Source organism: Cervus elaphus, chromosome 23 (genome assembly GCF_910594005.1).
Source record: "Cervus elaphus chromosome 23, mCerEla1.1, whole genome shotgun sequence".
Lineage (NCBI taxonomy): Eukaryota > Metazoa > Chordata > Mammalia > Artiodactyla > Cervidae > Cervus > Cervus elaphus.
In genome coordinates, this window is record NC_057837.1 from 62,214,706 (window position 1) to 62,237,206 (window position 22,501).

At 46.4% G+C, this 22,501-nt stretch overlaps 1 protein-coding gene across 1 annotated transcript; it reads left to right on the forward strand.

Annotated features, from left to right (window-relative positions):
• Window positions 1–10,497: 10,497 nt before the first annotated feature.
• LOC122681604 (short palate, lung and nasal epithelium carcinoma-associated protein 2B-like) lies at window positions 10,498–20,242 on the forward strand. The gene is made up of 8 exons (XM_043883849.1): window positions 10,498–10,652; window positions 12,297–12,426; window positions 13,694–13,798; window positions 14,812–14,964; window positions 17,426–17,507; window positions 18,555–18,618; window positions 19,505–19,577; window positions 20,148–20,242. Exons 1-7 carry the CDS (start codon window positions 10,505–10,507, stop codon window positions 19,534–19,536), a joined length of 714 nt encoding a protein of 237 aa, XP_043739784.1. The 5' UTR covers window positions 10,498–10,504; the 3' UTR covers window positions 19,537–19,577; window positions 20,148–20,242.
• The last annotated feature ends 2,259 nt before the right edge of the window (window positions 20,243–22,501 follow it).

The window sequence follows — 22,501 nt, forward strand, 5'->3', positions numbered from 1 at the left end:
CTGAATCTCTGTACCGTCTCCCTCTGGGACGGTTGGTGCTGCCACCATCCTCCAGGAGTGACAACTGAACCCAGTCAAAGGACACCTCTCACAGTCAGGACATCCTGTGTTCCTCACCCTCCACCCCCAGCAATAAAAAGCCATTTCTGCACCTGCTGTGTGGCCCGTTGCACTCCTTCCACTGGGATTTCAGGGAAGGTGAGGTATGGGCAATTAGGGCAGTGGAGACGTGGATCTGTAGCTGGAAGGGAACTTTGGGATTATCCAGCCTCACTTCTGTGTCTTAAAAATAGGATCACTGAGACCCGAAGGGCAAAAAGGTGATCCAAGTTCACTAGAGACAGCCTCATTATGCTTCTGTTAACACCACCGCCATGTTGGAGGGCTGCCTTCAACAGCACACCTCACCTCATGACCTCCTCATAAAACCCTTCTGCAGGAGACAACAATCTTGTCCCCATTGGACAGATGAGGAAACTGAGGCTCATAAGGTAGGACAAGTGACATATTGAGGTTACAGGGTAACAACTGGCAGAACTAGGTTTTAAACCCATGGATATGGGATCTCTTGCTCAGAGAGGAGACATCCCCATTGAGTACTCAGCCACCTCTCCCCAGCCCCAAGCAGGTCCCACTGTCCTGGCCTTGATCTCTCCCACCCAAAACTGATGAGGTTTCCTCATGGCCCTTCTCAACATGCAAGCCCTCAGCTTCCCCTTTGCCCTGGAGTCTGGAGCACAGAGCCCTCTACTCACAGCCGTGTCACCTCTGCAGAAGACAGACCCAGGCTATCACCTCAGGGACCCTGGGCATCTCCTTTTCAGGACGCCATCTGACTTTCCTGCCAAGAGGGCCAGGGAACATTTGCCCATCTTGCCATGAGCCATCTCAGTGCTGTGTGCAATTCTGTGAGGGAAGAACCACTGTCGTCCTCATGGGAGACTCAGGGTAAGAGAAGCCCAAACAAGCGCTGCCTCACTCAAGGGCCTTCTGTCTGAAGGATGCCCCACAAGGTCAAGTCACCGTAGGAGGCCCTTGAGTCCCTGGGGCAGCTTGGGGTGGGGGGGCCTTGGAGCAGCTCCCCAAGAGACATCAGTTCAGGCTGTGCTGGGGCTCCTGACACACGTGAGGTGAGAGGTTGGACAGAGCTGAGCATGACCTGGCCTCTGCTGTTGCCAGCTGTGTGATCTCAGCCAACTTACTTAACCTCTCAGAACCACAGTCCTCAAACCTGCCCAATGGAGTTAACAGGAAAACCTCCCTCGTTGTGTTGATGTGAGAATTAAATGAGTCAATGAGTGGAAAGTGCTTTACTAGAGTCTGAAACTGGTGAGCACAAGATGAACATCAGCCTCGACACACTGGAATTACTGTCAACCAGTGCTGAAAAATCCCGTATTAAATCTTTATACACTGTATCTCACTCAATTCTGATTTCTACCGAGTGATGCAGTGAATGGTTCTTGGAGTAGGCGTGGCAACTGAGTCTCAGAGAGGTGAAATGACTTCTCCAGGGCAACACAGCCTGTCAGAGGCAAAGCTGGATTCCATTGGAAGTCAGAGCTGGTGCTTCCTCTGCTGGCCATAGCAAAGAGATGAGAGTTTTCCTCTCTATCTTAGTTGGTGACAAGACCAACTCCCACAATAGCACACAAGGAGGTCTCACAATTCAGGGCTTCTCTTGAGCAGTAGCCCACTCGGGTCAGTGCTGAGCCTTTGTCCAGGCTGTTCCACCACCTGGTCATCATTCCTTCTCTTCCCTCCAGCTTCTCAATCCTCCTCAGCCCTAAGACTCTGCTCAGGAGCTGTCTCCTGGTAAGTGGGGGCCACTCCTCAATGTTGCCCCGACAAAGAGACCATGTTTTCCAACTGGTAGGTCTACCCAAGCTACCTTGTCACCATTGTCCCATACAGACAGAGGGTTCAGGAAGTGTCAGCTCTCATAAAAAAGGTTTGCACTTTTTTAGTGATCTTTTTCCCATTTTTTTGTAAGAACAAAATTGACATTCATCACTGTATAAGTTGAAGCCAACAGTTTGATTTGTGTACTATGAAGTGATTATGACAATAGGTTAAGCTAACATTCAAGTTCTCATATAGATACAGCAAAAAATGAAGAAAAAAGAACAACAGTTTTTCCTTGTGATAAGAACTCTTAGAATTTGCTCTCTTAACAAAGTTTCTATATATCATACACCACTGCTGGCTATAGTCATCATGTTGTATATTATATCCCTAGTATTAAAATATGAGGAAGAGTAGCAATAAATGCCTATATGAAGAAGCAAGAAAAACCCAAATAAACAACCTACTTCTATACCTTAAGGGATTAGAAAAAGAAGAATAACTAAGCCCTGGTTACCACTGAAACAGTACAATAAACATTACCGCTAGAGTAAATTAAATAAGAAGAGAAAAATAATTTAAATATTAACCAAACTAATATTGGTCCTTTTAAAATGAAAAAAAAAAAGAAAAAAGAAAGAAAAAAACCCTTAGCTAGATCTCATGACTCACAAGGGGGCTTTTGGTCTTCACATGTTGCCTGGATCTGATTTGTCCTCAAGATAGCATTTATATACAAATATTTTGGCAAAGCTCACTAGAAAAAGAAGCTGTACAGAGGGGATGAGACAATACATTGTTATAGTGCCTTGATCCAAGTGTATCTGAAGTCCTCCTTGCCACAAAAATTCCTGTTCAAATACATTTCTCGCTTCTTATTTTTTATTTTTATTGAAGCCGGTGTGATTCAGCTCCTGCCATTCAAACCTACAGGAAGTCCTGGAAACACATTTGTAAACTCATGTCTTCCTCCTCCATTCTGATGCCTACTAGAGGGTCACACAACCACACTGGAAACACAACAGACATCAAAGCCACAGGGAAGCTTAGATGTCATCATTTTAACCTCTTTGCTGGAAAGTCTAGGGAGACTGTGGCCCGGGCAAATGGCTTGGCACTGCGGGTGCATGTTCACCATTGGTGCTCACGGCAACCCACATAGTAGGCATGGAAAACCTCATTTTCCAGCTAAGGATACTGAGATTCAGGGAAGGGAGGTGGCTGGCCTAGGTCTCACAAGCACAGAAAACCAGCATTTGCGTACACAGGAAAGGTCAGGTCATATCGAGGACAGCTGATGGGGCAGGAGAGTCCTTGGACTTGAATATGTTTATTCCTCGACGTCTGCTGTTTGAGTTGGTTGTTACGCTTGGTGGTTGGGCCCATGTCAACACGGAACACCTGGTCCAGGAAGCCCAGATGGGTGCCCACTTGGCATCGGGCTTATAGCACCAGCAGAGACCTCTGGGTCACCTGTGTCCATCACCTCCAGTCCCCCACCTGCGTCTCAGTAGGAACCGGATGAACTCAGCTAGGGCAAAGTACAAGCAGGGACAGAGGCTTGAGGAGCTAGCCTTTCTCACCGTAACTGTGGTCCCACCATCAGAGCACAGAGCAGGGGGAGGGTGGCAGCCCAGGTGCCCCAGCCTGGTGCTGGGACATGGAGGACCCCATCCAGCAGAGCCTTGGATCCGTCAGCAGACCACCCTCCACACTGTCTGAGCCTGGTTTGTACACATCTGAGGTCCCTCTTCCCCTGGTTGTGGGCACAGAGCTGAGGGATCTGAGGAAAATCTTGTGGAGAGAATTGTTCTCACCTCAAGACTGCAACCCAGGGGGTGGGGAGTGATGTAATGAACTCAGACCTGGAGTTGGCCCCAGGCTTCCGCTGCTTCTTTGTAAAGTAGGTAAACAACCTGGTACCTGGATCCCTGTGGCAAAATGGAAATTTAAAGGGTACCAAGGGGACGGTGGTCAGACCTCAGTTCTGGATTCGGGCAGACTGCTTTCTAATCCTCTATTTCCCTGTTGCTGGCTTGAGACCTGGACAAGGGACTTCATCTCCCTAAACCTCACGTCCCTAGTGTGCAAAATGAGACCAAGTATGGGAGTCTCCGCCCAGGTATGCTGTGAGGATATGGAGGGATAATGTGTGTAGGCTCCGAATACACGGTTATAACACTGATGATGATATTATTATTACACCTCAGGTGTCCCATCTGGACCTGACCCCACTGCACAGGGTTATGGAGAGGATGAAGGGAGGAGATCAAGCATCCAATATGCTTTACCCTTAATCAATGGAAACCAGATTTCTTATTTTATGCACTATGAAGACCACATGACCTAGATGGGCTCAGACTTCCTGTACACCTGTGTCTATAAATTCTGGCTCCCTGGTGACTGGTGTATAAGCTTTGCGAGGTGCATTTCCTCATTAAGCCTCAGCTTCCTGTCAGGACCATGTTAGAGATTCCAAGAACTCTGATATCATGTACACCTCATTAATTGTAGGGACTGGATGGAGCTTTCTGCAGAGAAGCCCTCCCAGGCGACTCCTGGGCTTGGAGGGCTGGATTGATTAGTGATGTCTGCCCCCATTTCAGGAGGGGAGAGTGGAACGACTGCATGTTCGCCAGATCAGGGCCAGGTCATCTCTAATGGCCCCTCCAGCCCGTGATGGGCACATGGACACCACAAGTTCAGGGAGGTTAGGACTCTGGGACCTGCCTAGTGCTGTGGGGTGGAGGAGGGACCCTGACCTGGGTTCCAGGCTTGGCTCAGTTTATAACCTGTTTTGTGACTCTGAGTAAGATGTTCATTTTCTCCAGGGTCTCCATTTCCTCTAACTACAAAGTGAATAGAGGCTTCCTGCTACACATTTGACCCCTTGGTGTTCTGAGAGGTGGTCAGGAATGTCTGGGGGCTACTTGCTACATTCCCACCAGCTGGAGCAACGTGCATAGGGGAGAAAACTCGGGCCAGCCCAGCCCACACCCTTAGCTGCTACACATACCTGTGGTCACCTATGGGGCCAGAGAGAAGGGAGGGGTGGGTTCTAATGCAGCAGAAGAGCCTCATGTCTGGGGAGAGGCCGACATGCACAGAAAGTACTTGAAAACAGAGCGACGTGCTCTCCCTCAGGGAAGTCAGCCATGGGCAGGGTCCCCGATCTGTGTGTTATAATAACAGTGACAAGAACACGTCAGGGAGCATGTGTTCATCAGCTACGATCACAAGGCATTGTTATGGCACAGGGGACATGTCAGGGAACAAAACAGATGAGATCCCTGCCTAGTGGGGCCTAGTGACGAGATCCCTTCCTCATCCCTCTCTAGTGGATGAGGAAGAAAGCAAATCTTTAGGGACCACGTGTCCAGATTTATACATGTTGACTGTGTACCCTTCAGACCAGTTCAGTGATGTAGGTACACCCATTTGCCCTATTTACAGGTGAGTAAACTGAGTCTCTAGGAGGGAAAGATCATAAGGCTAGTAAGTGGCAGCGCTCTGATTTGCTTACAGCCTCATCTACTTTCAAGAACTGCACACACTGCCCCTTGTCTCCCTCCCTATTTTCCAGGGCTCCTGAATGCTGCCTTAGGTCACAACTCACAACTATGTATTGCAGTGATAGCAGTTATGATGATCTCTATTGTTCATAGAGCACCTTCCTCATCCAGGGCTGGGTTGGGCTCTCTACTGATATTTCCTCATTTAGTGCCCCCAGCAGCTCTTCTAAGGTAGAGGATAATCTAGTGCTCCTTTTCATGGTTGAAAGCAAAAAATAACAGAGCTCCAAGAGGTTATGACATTTACCTGCTGTCACACCACCAACAAGGAAAAGTTCTGGGATGTATATCCCAGGATGACCTAAGAGCAAGCTTATTGTACTGTTACAAGTAAAATGCATGGATTACTTGATGGGTACATTTTAATTAATCAGCACTTAAAATGCTTATGCAAGCTCTAATAAATATTTATTGAAAATCTGCTCTGTGTCAGGGCCTGGGCATGAAGCCTGTGGTTTTGGCCCTTATGGCGTCAGAGAGGGGGCGGTTATCACTGTGCCCAAGGAGCTGAAGGGATTCAGGCTCAAAGCAAGAGTGTGGGGCGGCCCAGCAGGTGGGAATGTAGCAAGTATCCCTTAGATGTTCCTGACCACCTCAGAGCCCCGAGGAGTCAGCCATGTAGCAGGGAACCTCTGTTCATTTTGTAGTTAGAGGCAACGGAGACCTTGGGAGAAAATGAACATGTGACTCAGAGTCACAAAGCAGGTTATTTGCTGGTCAAGACTGGAACCTAGATAAGGGTCTTCATCTCCTTCTCCCAGCACCAGGCAGGTCCCAGAATCCCACCCTCCATGAACGAGTGGTGTTGGTGTGCCCATCGCTGGATAAAGGGCCTCTTGGATATGACCTGGTCCCACAGTGGCACACACGCAGTGCCTCCGCCCTCCCCTCCTGAACTTGTGGCAGACATCACTAATCAATCCTTCCCTCCAAGTTCAGGAGCTGCCTGCGAGGGCTTCTTAACATAAAGCCCCATCCAATCCCTATATTCAATCAGATCGTATTTGAGACCATGGTACTGTCTTCACTAACTCAGCCCCAGAAGGGAAACTTCGGTTTACGAGGAGGCACAGCTGCCAAGAGCTATACACCATCACCCAAGGGAGCCAGGATTCATGGACACTGGTATACTGGAGACCTGAGCCCATTTTATCTCATTCAGTCTTTAGTGCACTCAAAACTAAGAAATGCAGTCAGTGAAGTTGCTCAGTCGTGTCTGACTCTTTGTGATCCCATGGACTGTATACTACCAGGCTCCTCCATCCATGGAATTTTCCAAGCAAGAGTACTGGAGTGGGTTGCCATTTCCTTCTCCAGAGGATCTTCCCGATCTGGGGATCAAACCCAGGTCTCCTGCGTTGCAGGCAGAAGCTTTGCCATCTGAGCTACCAGGGAAGCCCAAGAAATGCAGTAGCCATTGCTTAATATTAAGTGTATTGAGTGCTTTATCTCACTTAGTCTTCTCCATAACCCTCTGGGGTAGGACCACGTATAGATGGGTGACCTGAGTTGGAGGGGAGTGAAGTGGCCTGACAATAGAAACAACTGTCATCATCATTTCATCATTGGTGTTACTGCGTATCAGGTACTTACTTCATGCTCATCCCTTCATACACATTATCCCACCACATCCTCACCACACACCTGGAGGAGAATCCCATCTTTAGTCCCATTTCACACACAGGGGACCTGAGGCTCATGGAGATGAAGCTCCTTGTCCAGGCTGCATAGCCAGTAACAGGAGGAGAGGATTCAAACTCAGCTGGCCCAGCACTAGAGCCAGGCTATGAGCAGCAGTCCTTCAGTACCATTTTAATTTCCATTTGCCACCAGGATCCAAACGCAGGTTGATTACCTATTTCACCAGCTGAAGCCTGGGGCCAACACCAGGTCTGAGCTCACTACATCACATTCAGTCCCGTGGGCTGTGTTCCTGAGTAGGGACAACTCTCTACACAAGGTTTCTGCACAGCCCTCAGCTCTGTGCCCACAACCAGGAGAAGAGGGGCCTCAGATATTTGCAGAACTGGGCACAGTCTGGGAGGGTGGTCTGCTGAAGGGCCCAAGGCTCTGCTGGACAGGGTTCTCCATGTCCCTGGCTTAGGCTTGGGCACCTGCCCTGTGCTTTGATGGTGGGACCAGAGTCAGGATGAGGAAGGCTAACTCCCGAAACCTCTGGACATACCCCTACATTCTCCTGGCTGCTATCATGTCCAGGAGAGGGTTGCAGGTTTCTACTGAGATGCAGGTGGGCAAATGGAAGAGACTGACCCTGGGTGACTAGCGGGTGCTCCCAACCTAATGCCAAGTAGGCATGCATTTGCACTCTAGGACCGGGTGTTCCGGGTTGACACTGGCCCAATGCACCAGGCATTACAACCAACTCAAACAGCAGAGGTCAAGAAATAAACAGGGTATTCAAGTCCAAGGACTCTTGCCCCACCAGCTGGCCTCAAGGTGATCTGAGTGAAATGTCCTTCCCTGGGACCCAAACACTGGGCCCTGTCCTTGTGAGACCTGGGCCAGTCACCTCCTTTCCCTAAACCTGTTTCCTCACCAGAAAATTGGGCTTTCTGAACCTCCTCACGGAGTTGTCCTGAGCACCAGTTGGGAAAGTGGACCTGCAGTGCCAAGCCCAGGCCCTGGCACTCACCTGCCCCTACTGGGAGCTTTGCATTTTGGCTAATGAATGCCACTCATTGCATCCCCCAGAAGACAAAAAAGAAGCTGGCTTTGTCCTGGGTGTGATCCATGATGACACACTACCCAGCACCAGCCAGTGTGACTCCAGGAGGCCATGGCCAGGTGGATGTGGGTCTTGGGAGGACAGGCCGGTGAGAAAAGGAAAGAGGCAAGAAGCCTGAGGGAATCACATCCCCAGGGGGCAGCGAGACTCAGGGAGGAGAAAAAACTGGGAGCCAGAGTCATACAAATGTGCCACATTGATCTTCTAACAAGAGACTATGGAAATTTTTAATCACAGCTCACAGTCACATCAAGTCACACGGGACATTAGCAGTCATCTGGTCAAATTACCAAGCATCTCTAAGAATGGGACCCTCACCACCTTATCAGGGACTGGACGGCCTTATCAGATGCCACAGAGATGCTTGGAGCATTCTAGAGTAAGGTCAGTGTCTTGGGACCCATGTGAGAGGAAAGCCCTAGAGGAAAGGGTGGTAACAACTTGCTAAGGGCAGAGAACAAGGGGAAAAGCCAATGATAATGATCTGCTGTGACAGAAGCCAGCAAGAAGCTGCACTTGGGGAAGATGGGGAGGGACCACCTCAGGTGAGCCATCACAGAGGTTGCGAGGTGATGTCGAGACCCAGGGTCAGCTAGGCAGGCGAGTTCTGCAAAAAGGGAATGGTCTGTGTGGAGGTCAAAGGCAGCAAGAGGGTGGTATCCTTCTGGAACAGAAGGAAGTCAGTAGGGCCATGGAGGGAGAGGTAGATGAGTTTGGGGTGGCAGTGAACAGTACCACAAGGCCTGATGGGGTTGCTGTTTTGAAGCTGAGTACTTCAACCTCTGGCCACTGCATTGAGAGTAGAAGGGTTGGGGGCAAGTGTGCATAGGAATCCTGCATACGTGAGGGCACAAAGGAGGCAGGTTTTGTTCACTCACAAGAGGAACTCTACTGACTAAATGGAGTAGGCAGACAGGGGAGGGTGGTCCTGAACTGAAAACATTTGCCTTAAGGCTGGCGCCACTGTGAGGGATTTTATGGAGAGCACTCAGACAGAAGGTTTGGGAAGAATGACCTCGCTGGTCACTGACCCTGACTCTGTGGGCCACAATTCTCGCCCCATATCTGTCCCTGTCTTTCTGGGGGACCTCAAGCTGATTCCCAAATACTGATAGAATAGTATCATAATTTCCCTCTCAGCCTGTGTTTCCAAATCCTGATAGAATAACCTGGATGATCACCATGGGTCCTTCTACCAGAACATTCTCCACTTCATCCATTCTTGGTCTTTATCCCAGCCCCCATTTGCAATGGCCGCTGTCTTGGCAGCACAAGAACCTGCTCTTAGTCTTGGCACAAAGTCCTCTCCGTATCCACCCATTCCAATTCAAGCATCCTGGGTGACCTTTGCTTCGGAAATCTCTCTGTATTCACTCTGGACAGGGGTTATTTTCATTGGAGTCTCCTTGGATGGCTCTGGACACAGGACTTGTTTCCGGGGGCAGCCTCCCACCACATCACCATTCAGGAGATATAAGGGCCATCACCACCCAGCAGAACTCAGGAGACTGTGCAGGGGAGCAAGGATTTTGTAAGTATTTTTCTCCAAACCTGTGAACGATGGGCTTTCTACCTATTGTCACCCCACCTAAGGCCTTCAGAAGGCTTTGGGGGCCAGAGGCAGAGGGATCGGTCTAATTCAGTTAGCTTCTATCTTGATCAGAGCAAATTAAGAAATATATGCAATTAGGAAAGGTGCCAAACTGATAAGCAAAGCAGAGTCATGATGTAGTGCCCATTTATTTGTTCATACTTTTATTCAGCAAGCTTTATTTTGTTGTAGTGAGCGAAGAGCAGGTTTTTTACTATGTGTTATAAATTTGATAGTGAGATACGTCACAATCCCTCCTCTAAGGGGTGCACAGCCTGATGGGAAAGGCAATCAGTCTTCTCTAACTGGTCCCCAGAACTCTGGCCATACAATGAAGGCAGCAAGGTGGTGGAGTGGGGCCCCCTATCCTAGACCCTGGGGAGAGGTCTAGAGTGAGAGGACATGCTATCTTACTGAATTTGGAGTCAGTAGGAAGTGACTCAGGTAAAAATGTAAAGAAGAGGGAAATGTTCCAGGCAGAGAAGCCAGCAAGTGCAAAAGACCCCTAGCAAAGAGCACTGACCTGGAGTCAAGTATGACTTTTCAAATAGTATCTCCTTCTTTCACTGGTTGTTTGTCTCTGGGCAAGTTGCTCTAGCTTTCTGACCTGGGTGGTGAGAGAGGAGATAACCACATCTATCTTCAAGGTCTGTTGAGTGTAAGAGTGATAGGTGCTCATCCAAGATCCCATTTCCCTATGGGTAATTCTCACTCCTGTTCCTCCCATGACTGCCCAGGTGTCAGGACAAGATGTTTCAGCTTTGGAAACTTGTTCTCTTGTGCGGCCTGCTCGCTGGAACCTCAGCATCTCTTCTTGACAATCGTGGCAACGATGTTCTGAGGAAGCTGAGATCTGCTCTTGAGAGTGGACTTGCCAGCGTTGACAGTACAATTGAAAGTGAGTCAACAATAGTGATGGTCAGTGGCACCTGGGAGCTTGCCTGCTAAATACTATGCCTGTATTACCAAAGACTGTAGCAGGGGCTCTCTTTATGGGTTGTTTACTAAGGTAGGTTGCTAATTGGTTCCTGTTTATTTGGAAATAATGACTAATTGGTCATTGTTTATTATTTTTCTAGACACAAGCAACACTTAACTGAATATCACTTTACATCTTATATCATGGTAAACTTTGCTAATATAGTCTTAGGATAAATTCCTCAAAGTGACATTTCAAAAGTTCAAAAGTATGCATATTTTAAATTACAGTAGATATTGACAAATAATACCCTATGCTAACATTTTCTCCAATAGTCTATGAGATTACCTTTTTTTCCACTTCCCTGACAGCACTGTTTTGGACAACTGAATTTTTTGCCAGTCTCACAGATGAAAGGTTATAATTCATGTCACTTAGCTTTTCTCTAATTTTGAAAGAATTCACTCATATTTTTCATATTTTGTTAGTCATTTACATATTTAATTTAAATATTTTATTTATACTTGTGGCATAGTCTTTTGCTGGGCCATTTAATTTACTTAGTACTCTGTATTAACTATTGGAAAAGGATTCCTATCTAGCCTAGGTAGCTTTAAAATTACCTATCTTTCTAGTTAATCATATGTCCTTGTAATCCTGATTTCTTGGAAGAACTGGGCCTTCTTTTCAATTTCTGGAAACATTACCAGCACCATGACAAACATGCTTTATAGGAGAAACTAATTTCTGTATATGACTGTCTTTCAAACCTTGCCAGGGCTTGGGCAAATGTCAAAGATATAAGAGGGACCCACTTTCCAGTTTCACTGCTGACAAAACTGGGCTCAGAAGCAGAAGTGTCTGGATTATCTATAGGACCAGACGGAGTTTCCGTCTCTGTTTGCATCATTATAATTAGGTACATATTGTCCATTGCAAGTTGGAGTACTCTGATTACATATCTTTTCCTGTAGCCTTTTGTGTGTGTTTTTTTGAGCTAGTTGTTGCCTTCCTGTTTCTCATTTGAATTATTTCCTACACATATATTCTGAACTCTTTTCAACTATGCCATTCTGCATCTGCCATGTCACTTCCTCTATCAAATCCCTCTTTTCTCTGAAAGACCCTCTGTTAGGACTCTCTGTCCTCCTGCTCCTGAATGAATCACTGCTTTCTAGGCCTGTTATCCAGGGCTCCTATTTGCCACTTTAATAATTTGGAGCCATGTTTTTTCTTTGATTCTACATTTTCCATTTCTTATTTTGTTCTCAGTTTATTCTGTTTGTATGAGCATCTCCTTAATCTTCGCTACTAGAATCTGATGTGCAATCAATATCTACTGCCTGCTCAGTGGATTGATTGCTTTGTTGAAATGACGAGCATATATTAGCACGAAGGCAGCACACTAGGCACAAGTTCTCCTAGCTGTGTGACCTTGGCCCGTTTCTTAACCTTTTGATCCTTTAATTCCTCATCTGAAAGTGCAGATAATAGTACCATCTACTTTATGGGCGTGTTACAAGATGAAATAAGATAACCTAGGAAAGTAGTCTCATTAGTACCTGGTGCCTAGGAACTGCTTCTTAAGTTGTGTACTACACTAAACGGAGATTGTTTTTGCAGTTATCTTTCAGAATTTGAAGACTGAATTGCAATCCAGGTGTTCAGAAGAGGTTGTGGAGAACCAGGAATCTGAGAATTTGTTGGAACAACTCATTTCTGGAATTTTTCAAGTAGTGAACAGGCTTACAGGGTGAGTTGATGCTTCATGTTGGAAATCTTTGCTCCCAGAAAAGAGAATATGTATCTTTGGGTAGGTAAGTTTAATATAAAAGAAAGAAAGATGAACAAACCTTGTGTGTTCTTGCAGAGCAGAAGCGGTCTGAGGCCAGCTCTACCAGAGCCTGGGAAAATCAGAGTCAGCGCTGCAGGGCCTGTCCAGCATCTCATGGGTCTGGACCTTCTCATTCTGTGATTTCAGGGTCAGGATGAAGGTTCTCTTCTCCCTCACCTCTATCTGTTTGCTGATGCCTAAAGTCCCTTTTCCAAGGAATGACTTTTCTTCTCTGAATATAGCTGAGTATAAAAGCCTAAATGACCTCAAGAGAGAGAAGACTAGAATTCACACCACACAGGTGGCTCCACACATAACGTCTGGGAGTCAGGCAGTTCTGGGTTCAAATTCTGACTCTGCATAAAAAGAATTAATTAATCCTGACTACAGCAACCAAAGGATGGACATAGAGATTATCATACTAAATGAAATAAGTCAGACGGAGGAAAAACAAATACCATGTGACGCCACTTATGTATGGAATCTAAAATATGATACAAAAGATCTTATACAAAACAGACTTGTGGACATAAAAAGCAAACGCATGGTTACCAGAAGGGAAAACAATGTGGGAGAGAAATTAGGGGTTTCGCATTAACATATGCTAAGTTGCTTCAGTCATGTCCAACTCCTTACAACCTTATGGACCATAGCCCACCAGGCCCCTCTGTCCGTGGGATTGTGCAGGCAAGGATACTGGAATGGGCTGCCATTTCCTACTCCAGGCATTAACATATACACACTACTATATATACAATAAACAACCAACAAGGACCTACTATATACCACAGGGAACTATACTCAATATTCTGTAATAACCTATAAGATAGAAGAATCTGAAATAAAGATACCTCTATAAATATACATATCTCTACCTGAATCACTCTGCTGCCCACCTGAAACTAATACAACATCATAAAGCAGCTATATCTCAACTGAAAACAAAAACAAAAAAAACAAATACTGGCTCTGGCACATGTTCACCCTTGGCATCTTGAGGAAATCACAGCCATCTGATCCTCAGTCTGCCATGCCTCCAATGGAAAGAATCCAACCCCTGAGCAGGGTTCTCATGAGACCAAAGCAGGTGAAGTCCATGAGGCTCAATGCTCAGCACAATGCTGGCAGAGAAGAGCCAAGCAATGGCTGTCAGGAGTGACAAGGGTGAACTGTGGTTTTTACACAGGGTGAGAATCAGTAATGTCCAAGTCCCGGGTATCACATTCGAGGCAACTTCTGACAACAGTGCTGACGTGAAGATCCCCATCACTGCTGATGTCACCGTGAACCTGTGAGTAGCCTTAGAATCTGAGGGTTGGGAGAGGCAGTGAGGTATGGCCAATAGGTCTCCAATCTGGCATTGGGCACTTTTCCACCCTGCTGCCTTGCTCTCCCAATCTGTAAAATAAGGAGGACTTTGCAACTCCTAAATCCTAACCTTTAAAATGTTCTAAGAAACATTGCCCAGAACCAAATCTCTTTTTTAAAAAGTCCTCCATGAAATATATTTCCAAAATCGTAAAACTTATCTAATCATAATAGTTGAAAATTGAGAAGACATGGACATTTATAATTCTTAGGCAAAGTTTCCTCCAGCATCATTTTGTCTCTCAAGATTCTCTTTAAATAGCTGTCACCAGTATGGCCATATAGTAGTATACAGTATGTAATGAAAGGCATGTGAAAATTATATAGAAACTATAATTATATTAGAAATTTTACTACTTCATTAATTATATAAATTATATTAGAAACAGTAATTTCTAAGTATTTTAATTACTTTTTAAATACTAAGAGAAAGGAAAATGCAGATGTGTAAACGAGTCTTTTTTTTTTTTTAGACGAGTCGTTATAAATTAAGTGTACTGCTATTTCATCATTCATTGGATATGAGATCTTGGGATAGTTACTTAACCTCTCTCTATACCAGACATTTCCTCACTCTGAAAATAGAGATAATCATAGTATTTTTCCCTCATGGTACTGCTGTCAAGATTAAATCGCTTAATTCAAGTAAAAGACTTTTGTGAAACACTTAACACAGAGTTTGTGCTCAAGAAATGTTAACTATTATTTTTATTTTGTTTATCAGTGTGATACTGTATAAAAATTTCATACGCGCCAAACCCATGGGACCAGGAAAAGTAATACCTAATATAAGAATGTAGATTTCATAAAAAATTTACACACCATTGACTTTATCCATAGACATCCCATGCAATGGCCATCTAGAGAGAGAGAGACTTGTGGGCAGTATGAAGAGACTTCTTCACCTCTGTTCACTGTGAATCTTATTCCCTGCAGGCCTCTGTTGGGTGAGATTGTCAGCCTGAACCTCACTGTGGACCTCCAAACTAATGTCAGCATTGAAACTGATGCCGAGAGTGGTGACTCCAATGTGGTCGTGGGAGAATGCACCAACAACCCAGAAAGCATCTCACTCACGGTGCTGCACAGGTCAGGCCCACACATCTCTGCACAACAAGGAATTCCAGAGGAGCTGGGACCCATAATTTCAGCCCTATTCCTTACCTGGGAGGGAGCAGAGTATGGTTAAAAAAAAAAAACAAAAGAGAGAGAGAGAGTTCAAACTCTGGAGTCAAACTAGCTTTGCCACTCACTTGTGTCTTTGTAATCAATTTAGCCTATAGAAGCTTTAGCTATCACATCTTTAAACTAAGGTTGGTAACATTACCTAACTCATATGCTACTATGTTGACCAAATGAGAAAATACATAGCATACTCAGAGACTATTTGGCCAAGCACATACTAAGCTTCCAGTAATAGTAATATCTATCCTTATTTTCTGTCTCTTGGGTCTTCCCATTACTAAGACCGGAGTGTTGACCTCTCAAACCATAACTGTGAGTTTGTGTATTTCACCTTTCAACTTTATTTGTTTTTGCTTCATGGTTTTTGAAGCTCTGTTGCGTGCACATTTAACATTGTTACATCTACTTGAAGAACTGACCCTTCTCTTATTATATCGGGCTTCCCTGGTGGCTCAGAGCTTAAAGCGTCTGCCCACAATGCAGGAGACCTGGGTTCAATCCCTGGGTAGGGAAGATCCCCTGGAGAAGGAACTGGCAACCCACTCCAGTATTCTTGCCTGGAGAATCCCATGGACCAAGGAGCCTGGTGGGCTACAGTTCACAGGGTCGAATGTCCCTCAAATAATAATAATGATAATAATAATAATAATAATATATTGTGTTTACCTTCTTGCCTCTAGTTAGGGGCAGGCAAGAAGAGTAAACCCTGCTACTGGCTCTAATTTCAGATTGTGCCCTAATCATCTTCCACTCAATGGAAGATTCCCAAAATGAGGCCTTGAAAAATTAATTCTCTCCATTTAAGTCACTGATCTCCAGTAACCCACGAAATCTAGATCTTAAACTGTGTGGTTGAAAAAAGCAGGTTTTGCCCAGGGACGATGGTAGAGAGAAAAAGGCTGACTCTGGTCCTGGCTTGGAGAGGAGGAATGGTCTGGAAGCTGAGACTGGGGCAGGTTGACCTTGGCAGGCATCAAGGCTGAGCCATGAATACAGGTCAGTCCATCCTGCTCCAACAAGGGATCTGATCACAGGTTGCCTAGGGACCCCCCAAAACCCACAGATAGGCTCTGTAGCCTATCATCACTTGGAAAGACTAATGTAAGTTCAAATGCCTGAGCCCTGCTGGACACTGCCTAGCCTATAGCCCCAGGGAAATCATCCAGCCTTCTGGGTCTCAGTGTCCATATCGGTGAAATGGCATTCCACTCTGCTGCTCCAAATCCTTTAGGGGCTTTTCTCTTCGCCATGGGTGGAATCTCAAGCTCTCCCCAGTGCCACTGAGGCTCTGCCTGATTGGATCAGTGTGCTCTCCCCCTTGCCCTCTCTGCTCTAGACACACTAGCTTTTGCTCTGAGTCTCAGAAAAACTTCCACTCAAGACCCATGCACAGACTGCTCTGGAACCTAGTTTCAAACACCTTTCCCACATTCCTTCTTATTGTACTTCTCATCCTTCAGAGTCTAAAACAAAATTCCTCCTCTTCTCTCTTGGAAGATCTACTCTCACCCTTCTCAATACCTATCATAAGTTGTCATTATGTATTTAGTTGTATGTTTACTTCATTTCCTCCTTCAGCCAAAAACATGTTGAGCATCTGTTCCAAGCTGCTGCCTTTCTGAGCTCTGGAGAATTTATGGTGACTGCAGGCAAGGACCTTGCTCTTGTGGAGCTTACACTCTTGAGGGGAAGGCAGACAGGCAAGCATTCAGTCCAGTAATAAAGAGCTCACACGGGAAACGTCAGATGGCCAAGATCCCTGAGCAGTGCAGCACACTTAACAGAGTGCTATGATACAAACTGGTACAAAGTCCTACCTTAGGCAAGCAGTCAGGGAGGGCTGCCCTGAGGTGGTGAAAGTTATGCTGAGAGCTGATAGTGGGAAGGAGCAAGCCTTAGGAAAACTTGTTTAATGCGGGGTTAGCCAAAAAATTTATTTGGGTTTTTCCATAAGATGTTACAGAAAGCTCTGATTGATCATTTTTGCCTCTAATACTTAGGTACCATGTTAGGAGCTGTTTGTGGTTTGTTCATCACTGTGTCCTAAGTCAGGCTTGGTTCCCAGCATATAGTTGGTGTTCTGTAAATATGTGCTGACAAATAAATGAATGGATGGCTAGACGGATGGATGGATAAAAGAATGGATGGATGGGTGAATGAGGTCTCAGGATGGTGATAAGACTCTCATGAGCTACTGGGGTGGGCTGCTGGTCAACCATGGGGTTCTAAGTGATGATCCCCTTGGGTAGAGGCTCAAGTCACCTGACCTCGAAGTGCCCCACCATATTCCACCCTCTTTCCCACTGCTCCTTCTTGGCCGCTCTGCCAACTTCACCAGCCTTTATCAATTTCCTCTCTTCTCCAGGCGCTTTGGACTGTTCAACGATGTTGTGGACTTTGGCATCAACCTTGCGAGAAGAGTGGTGTCCTCTGTGGTGCAGGATGAGGTGAGTCCCCCACTCCTGGGGGTGCAGAGCCAGGCCTGGTGGGGGCAGGGGTGACATTCCATGGGTGGGCTGCACTCTCTGGGCACCTTCCTTTCTGAAAGGCCAACTTCTCTATGAGGTGTCAGTTGCTATTTCCCCCCACCCCACCCTGCTTCACTCAGCCTGGCCTGGCGAGGAGAAGAGGGGTCCAACATGAGCTGAAATCACTGGGTCCCACACTTGAACCATTTGCCATACCCATGGACTGCCAATAGGCCTTTTAGCTAACATTTTTCTTATTTCAATACAACTTTATTTAATTTATTTAAATACAAAATCTGTACACACCATAGGTCAGATTCCTATGTATCATATACAAAACCATATGTACCATGTGCCCTAAATGCCAAAGATTCTAAATTAGTCACTATGGAAGGGGGCTTGCAATCTGGGTTTATTTTTTTAAGGAATCCTCCAGGAGGCCCTGATATTCACTGAACTGGAGGGTCACTGTTAAAACTATGGTTGTCAGACCAGCAGCACTGAACTTCCCTGGGCATTTTTTAGAATGCAGACCCTTAGGTCCCATTCCAGACCTGCTGCTCATTAATTTGACTTTTAACGAGATCCTCGGGGAATTGTATGCACACAAAATTGTGAGAAACACTTCTTTACAGTTCCCAGGGCCCCATTTGACCCTTGAGGTTTCAGAGTCCAAAGGACAAGGTTTCTAAGAGCACAGGGATCTAGGATGCTTACAGTCTAGATACTTAAGGTACTGGGATTCTAATGTTCTGAGATTTTTAGGGTTCTAGTGTCCTCTGGTTCTCAGATTTGGACCTTCTAGGTTTCCACAGTCCTAGAATCATAAAGGTAGAAGTTCTAAGGCCCCCAGTACTGAGCATCTCTGTGGGTGGGGAGCAGGGTGCTCACAGCAGGTAATAACCAGTCCTCTTCCTTCTCCATCTCTCCTCTCCCTCCACACCTCCTGACCTCTTTCTTTCCTTCCCTCTTTCCAATTCTCTCTCTATGTCTTTCTCTCTTTCACTGGCTCTGTGTGACCCTCAGCTGTGCCCACGAATCCGTGAACTCCTTGAAAGCCTGGGTGCAGAGTGTGTTAAGAAACTCATCGGTAAGTCACAGCCTGGGGAAGCGAGGAGGGGGCTCCCTCTGCAGCCTCACTGGGGATGGTATGTCGCTCTATGCCTACAGCACCAGCAGGTCTGGTCAGGGGATCCTGGAGAAGCTGAGGACCCTTCATCCTGAGCAAGTCAGGAGAATGTGGTTGGACGGGTCCCTGCAGACTGAGGGTCTCTGTCAGCCTTTGAGAGCTTCTACTGCCCTCCTTTGTCCCACTGGCAGAAACTGCTGCCCAGAATGATGTGAGAAAGAGGATGGGCCAGATCTGGGTTCAGACCCTGGATCTGCTACTTAGCAACTGTGCAATCCTGGTCAACTAGCTCCGCCTCTCTGAGCCTCAGGTTCCTCCCAGGTGAAAGGAGATTGTAAACACAGCTTAGCTGATGAATGGATTTAAAGAAAAAGCAGCAAGAGCCTAATATCCAGTAGGCACTGGTGATAAATACCGTCCCTTCCCTTTCCCTTCTTATAAGGAGGTGTGGTTTCACCCTCAGCCCATGGGAACTTTCCTTGACCTGGGTTTCTAGCATGGCTGGAGTTGCTGGGGCTGTGGGCAACAGAAATGGGATGAGTGAAGCATGAGGGTCCTGGAGGCAGTTCTTCTAGAAAATAGCCACAGACCTAGTTCTTTGGGCCATTGCTCTATGCTTCTTATATACTATCTCACTGGATCCTTGCAATGACCCTGTGGGGATGGGTAGTATTATCATACCCATTTCACAGATGAACTAACTGAGCTCAGAGAGATGGAGTGATACACAACAGGTCCCATGGCTGTGAAGTCTGACCTGCTGGAGGGTGGCAGTCACTGGTGTCTGATTTGTATTCAGCTTTCCAGTGCTGGAGCCTGAGAACTGCTACTAATTGTGTTCTTTCAGGTGAGCCTCAGGACTCCCAGCAGGGAGACTGAAGAGCGCAGATGAAGAAAACTGCTGGGATGTCTGCCTGCTGGTGAGGGCTGGGTCCAGGGCCCTGGGCTGAGGGAGGATAAGACCCCCCAGAGGGGCCTGTGGAGAAGCAGAAACAAACTTGGCTTTTGTTCTTTCTCTAGTGGCAGACTGAGCCCTGATCTCGGTCACAGACCAACTCCTGACTCTTAATCAGACACACAGATTGTGCTTGATTCTGCTCACTGACTGAGCCTGGAACAGTCAGACTGAGCTTTGACTCCAGTCGTTGACTGAGCCCTGACACTGGTCACAGATAGAGACCAGATTGCATCTCAGTCTGATCCCTGATCCTGATCGTACACTGAGCCCTGAACCCTGGCTCCTCTGGGCCCTAATCAGTCTTTTCACATTGGCCATTGTTGCTAAGGTGAGGGTGGTGGGAGGGTGAGGGGATGAGGTGGGGGTCAGTGCCAGGTGCCAGAGAAAGAGCCCAAACCACAGGTGCCATTCCCTCCCCGAGCCTCAGAGCTCGCAGGGTTTAGGGGAAGCACTCCTGTAGCCATGTCTGGTGAACGCAGGAGCAAGTAAGGGTCCCAGGGTGTCCATGCCTCACATCAGGGTCTCCTTCCAGATTGGTTCCCGAGACTTGACTGAATCTCTGTTCCAGTTTCCTCTGGGATGGTCGGTGCTGCTGGGACGGACCATCCCCCAGGAGTGACAACTGAGCCCAGTCAAAGGACACCTCTCAGATACACGTGCTTACAGTTAGGACATCCTATGCTCGTCACCCTTCACCCCCAGCAATAAAAAGCCTTTTCAGCACCTCCTGTATGGTCCATTGCATTCCTTTCATTGGGATTTTGGGGGATGTGGGATATGTGCAACCAGGTAAGCAGAGACCTGGCTGGATTCGAAGCTCAAGGGAGCTTGGGGATTATCCAGCCTCACCTCCTTGTCTTACAAACAGGAAGACTGAGGCCCAGAATGGGCAAGAAAGTGACCTGAGATGTCACAGAGACAGCCTCAGTCTGCTTCCGCTACAGCACCACCATGATGGAGGGCTGCCTTCCCCAGCACACCTGACCACATGACCTCCTCCCAGCACCCTTCTGCTCTTGTCCCCATTGTACAGATGAGGAAACTGAGGCTCACAGAGGACAAGAGACACATCGAGGTTACAGGGTAGCAAGTGGCAGGACTAGTATTTAAAGCCGTGGCTATGGGGTCACTTGCTCAGGGAGGTGATGTCGCATCTCCCAGTGCTCAGCCACCTCTCCCCAGCCCCTGCAGGCCCCGCTGTCCTGGCCTTGGTCTCTTCCACCCAGGACTGCTGAGGTCCTTTTGTGGCCCTTCTTCCTCCCCAACATGCATGCCCTCAGTTTCCCCTTTGCCCTGGAGTGGTGGCTCAGACCATAAAGCGTCTCCCTGCAGTGCTGGAGACCTGGGTTTGATCCCTGAGTCAGGAAGATCCTCTGGAGAAGGAAATGGCAACCCACTCCAGTACTCTTGCCTGGAAAATCCCATGGACAGAGGAGCCTGGTAGGCTACCGAGTCTCAGAGAGTTGAAGGGACTTCTCCAGGGCCACACAAGCTGGTCAGAGGCGAAGCTGGATTCTCTTTGAAGTCAGCCTTCTCCAGAGCTGGTTTTCCCCCTGCTGGCCATAGCAAAGCGATGAGAGTTTTCCTCTCAGTCTATATTTTGTGACAATCCTAACTCCCACAAACTAAGATCATGGCATCCAGTCCCATCACTTCATGGCAAATAGATGGGGAAACAGTGGAAACAGTGGCTGACTTTATTTTGGGGAGCTCCAAAATCACTGCAGATGGTGATTGCAGCCATGAAATTAAAAGACGCTTACTCCTTGGAAGGAAAGTTATGACCAACCTAGACAGCATATTAAAAAGCAGAGACATTACTTTGTCACAAAGGTCCGTCTAGTCAAGGCTATGATTTTTCCAGTAGTCATGTATGGATGTGAGAGTTGGACTATAAAGAAATCTGAGCACCGAAGAATTGATGCTTTTGAACTGTGGTGTTGGAGAAGACTCTTGAGAGTCCCTTGGACTGCAAGGAGATCCAACCAGTCCATCCTAAAGGAGATCAGTCCTGGGTGTTCATTGGAAGGACTGATGTTGAAGCTGAAACTCCAATACTTTGGCCACCTGATGCAAAAAACTGACTCACTGGAAAAGACCCTGATGCTGGGAAGGATTGAGGGCAGGAGAAGGGGACGACAGAGGATGAGATGGTTGGATGGCATCATCGACTCGATGGACATAGGTTTGGGTGGACTCTGGGAGTTGGTGATGGACAGGGAGGCCTGGCGTGCTGCAGTTCATGGGGCCGCAAAGAGTTGGACACGACTGAGTGACTGAACTGAACTGAACTGATAGATCCAATGTTCCTTATTTCTTATCCTGCTACCATTTCTAGATGTGTTTTAGTGTCTTTTGGTTTCAGTATGCTTTGAATTCTTTCCATGTTCTTTTATGTAATAACTACAGAGCTTCCTCTTCTAGTTACCATGAGAATAACATTAAATATTTTTTTTTTATTTTTTTTTTTTTAGGAAAATATTTTATGCTTGAAAGATTCTATTTTAAACTGATCACAATTCATCTTCAGTAGAATTAATAAATTTTATGCTTTTACTTCACCTTTTCCTCACTTTTTAGGTTATTATTTTTATAATTTACATATTTTCATATCATAAAACCAGTAACAGATTATTATAGTTATGGCTATCTTTCTTCTTTCTTTTCTGAACTTTTAATTACACTTGTGTGAGTTATGCACCAATATAGCCATGTTGAAATCTATGACTATATACTTACCACTACCAGTGAAATTTATGCTACTTTTAATGTTCTTATGCTATTAATTAGCCTACTTCTACTTCCACTCAAAGAACTTCCTTTAGCATTTATAATGCACATCTGATGGTAATGAACTCTCTCTGATTCTACTTGTTCATAAAAATC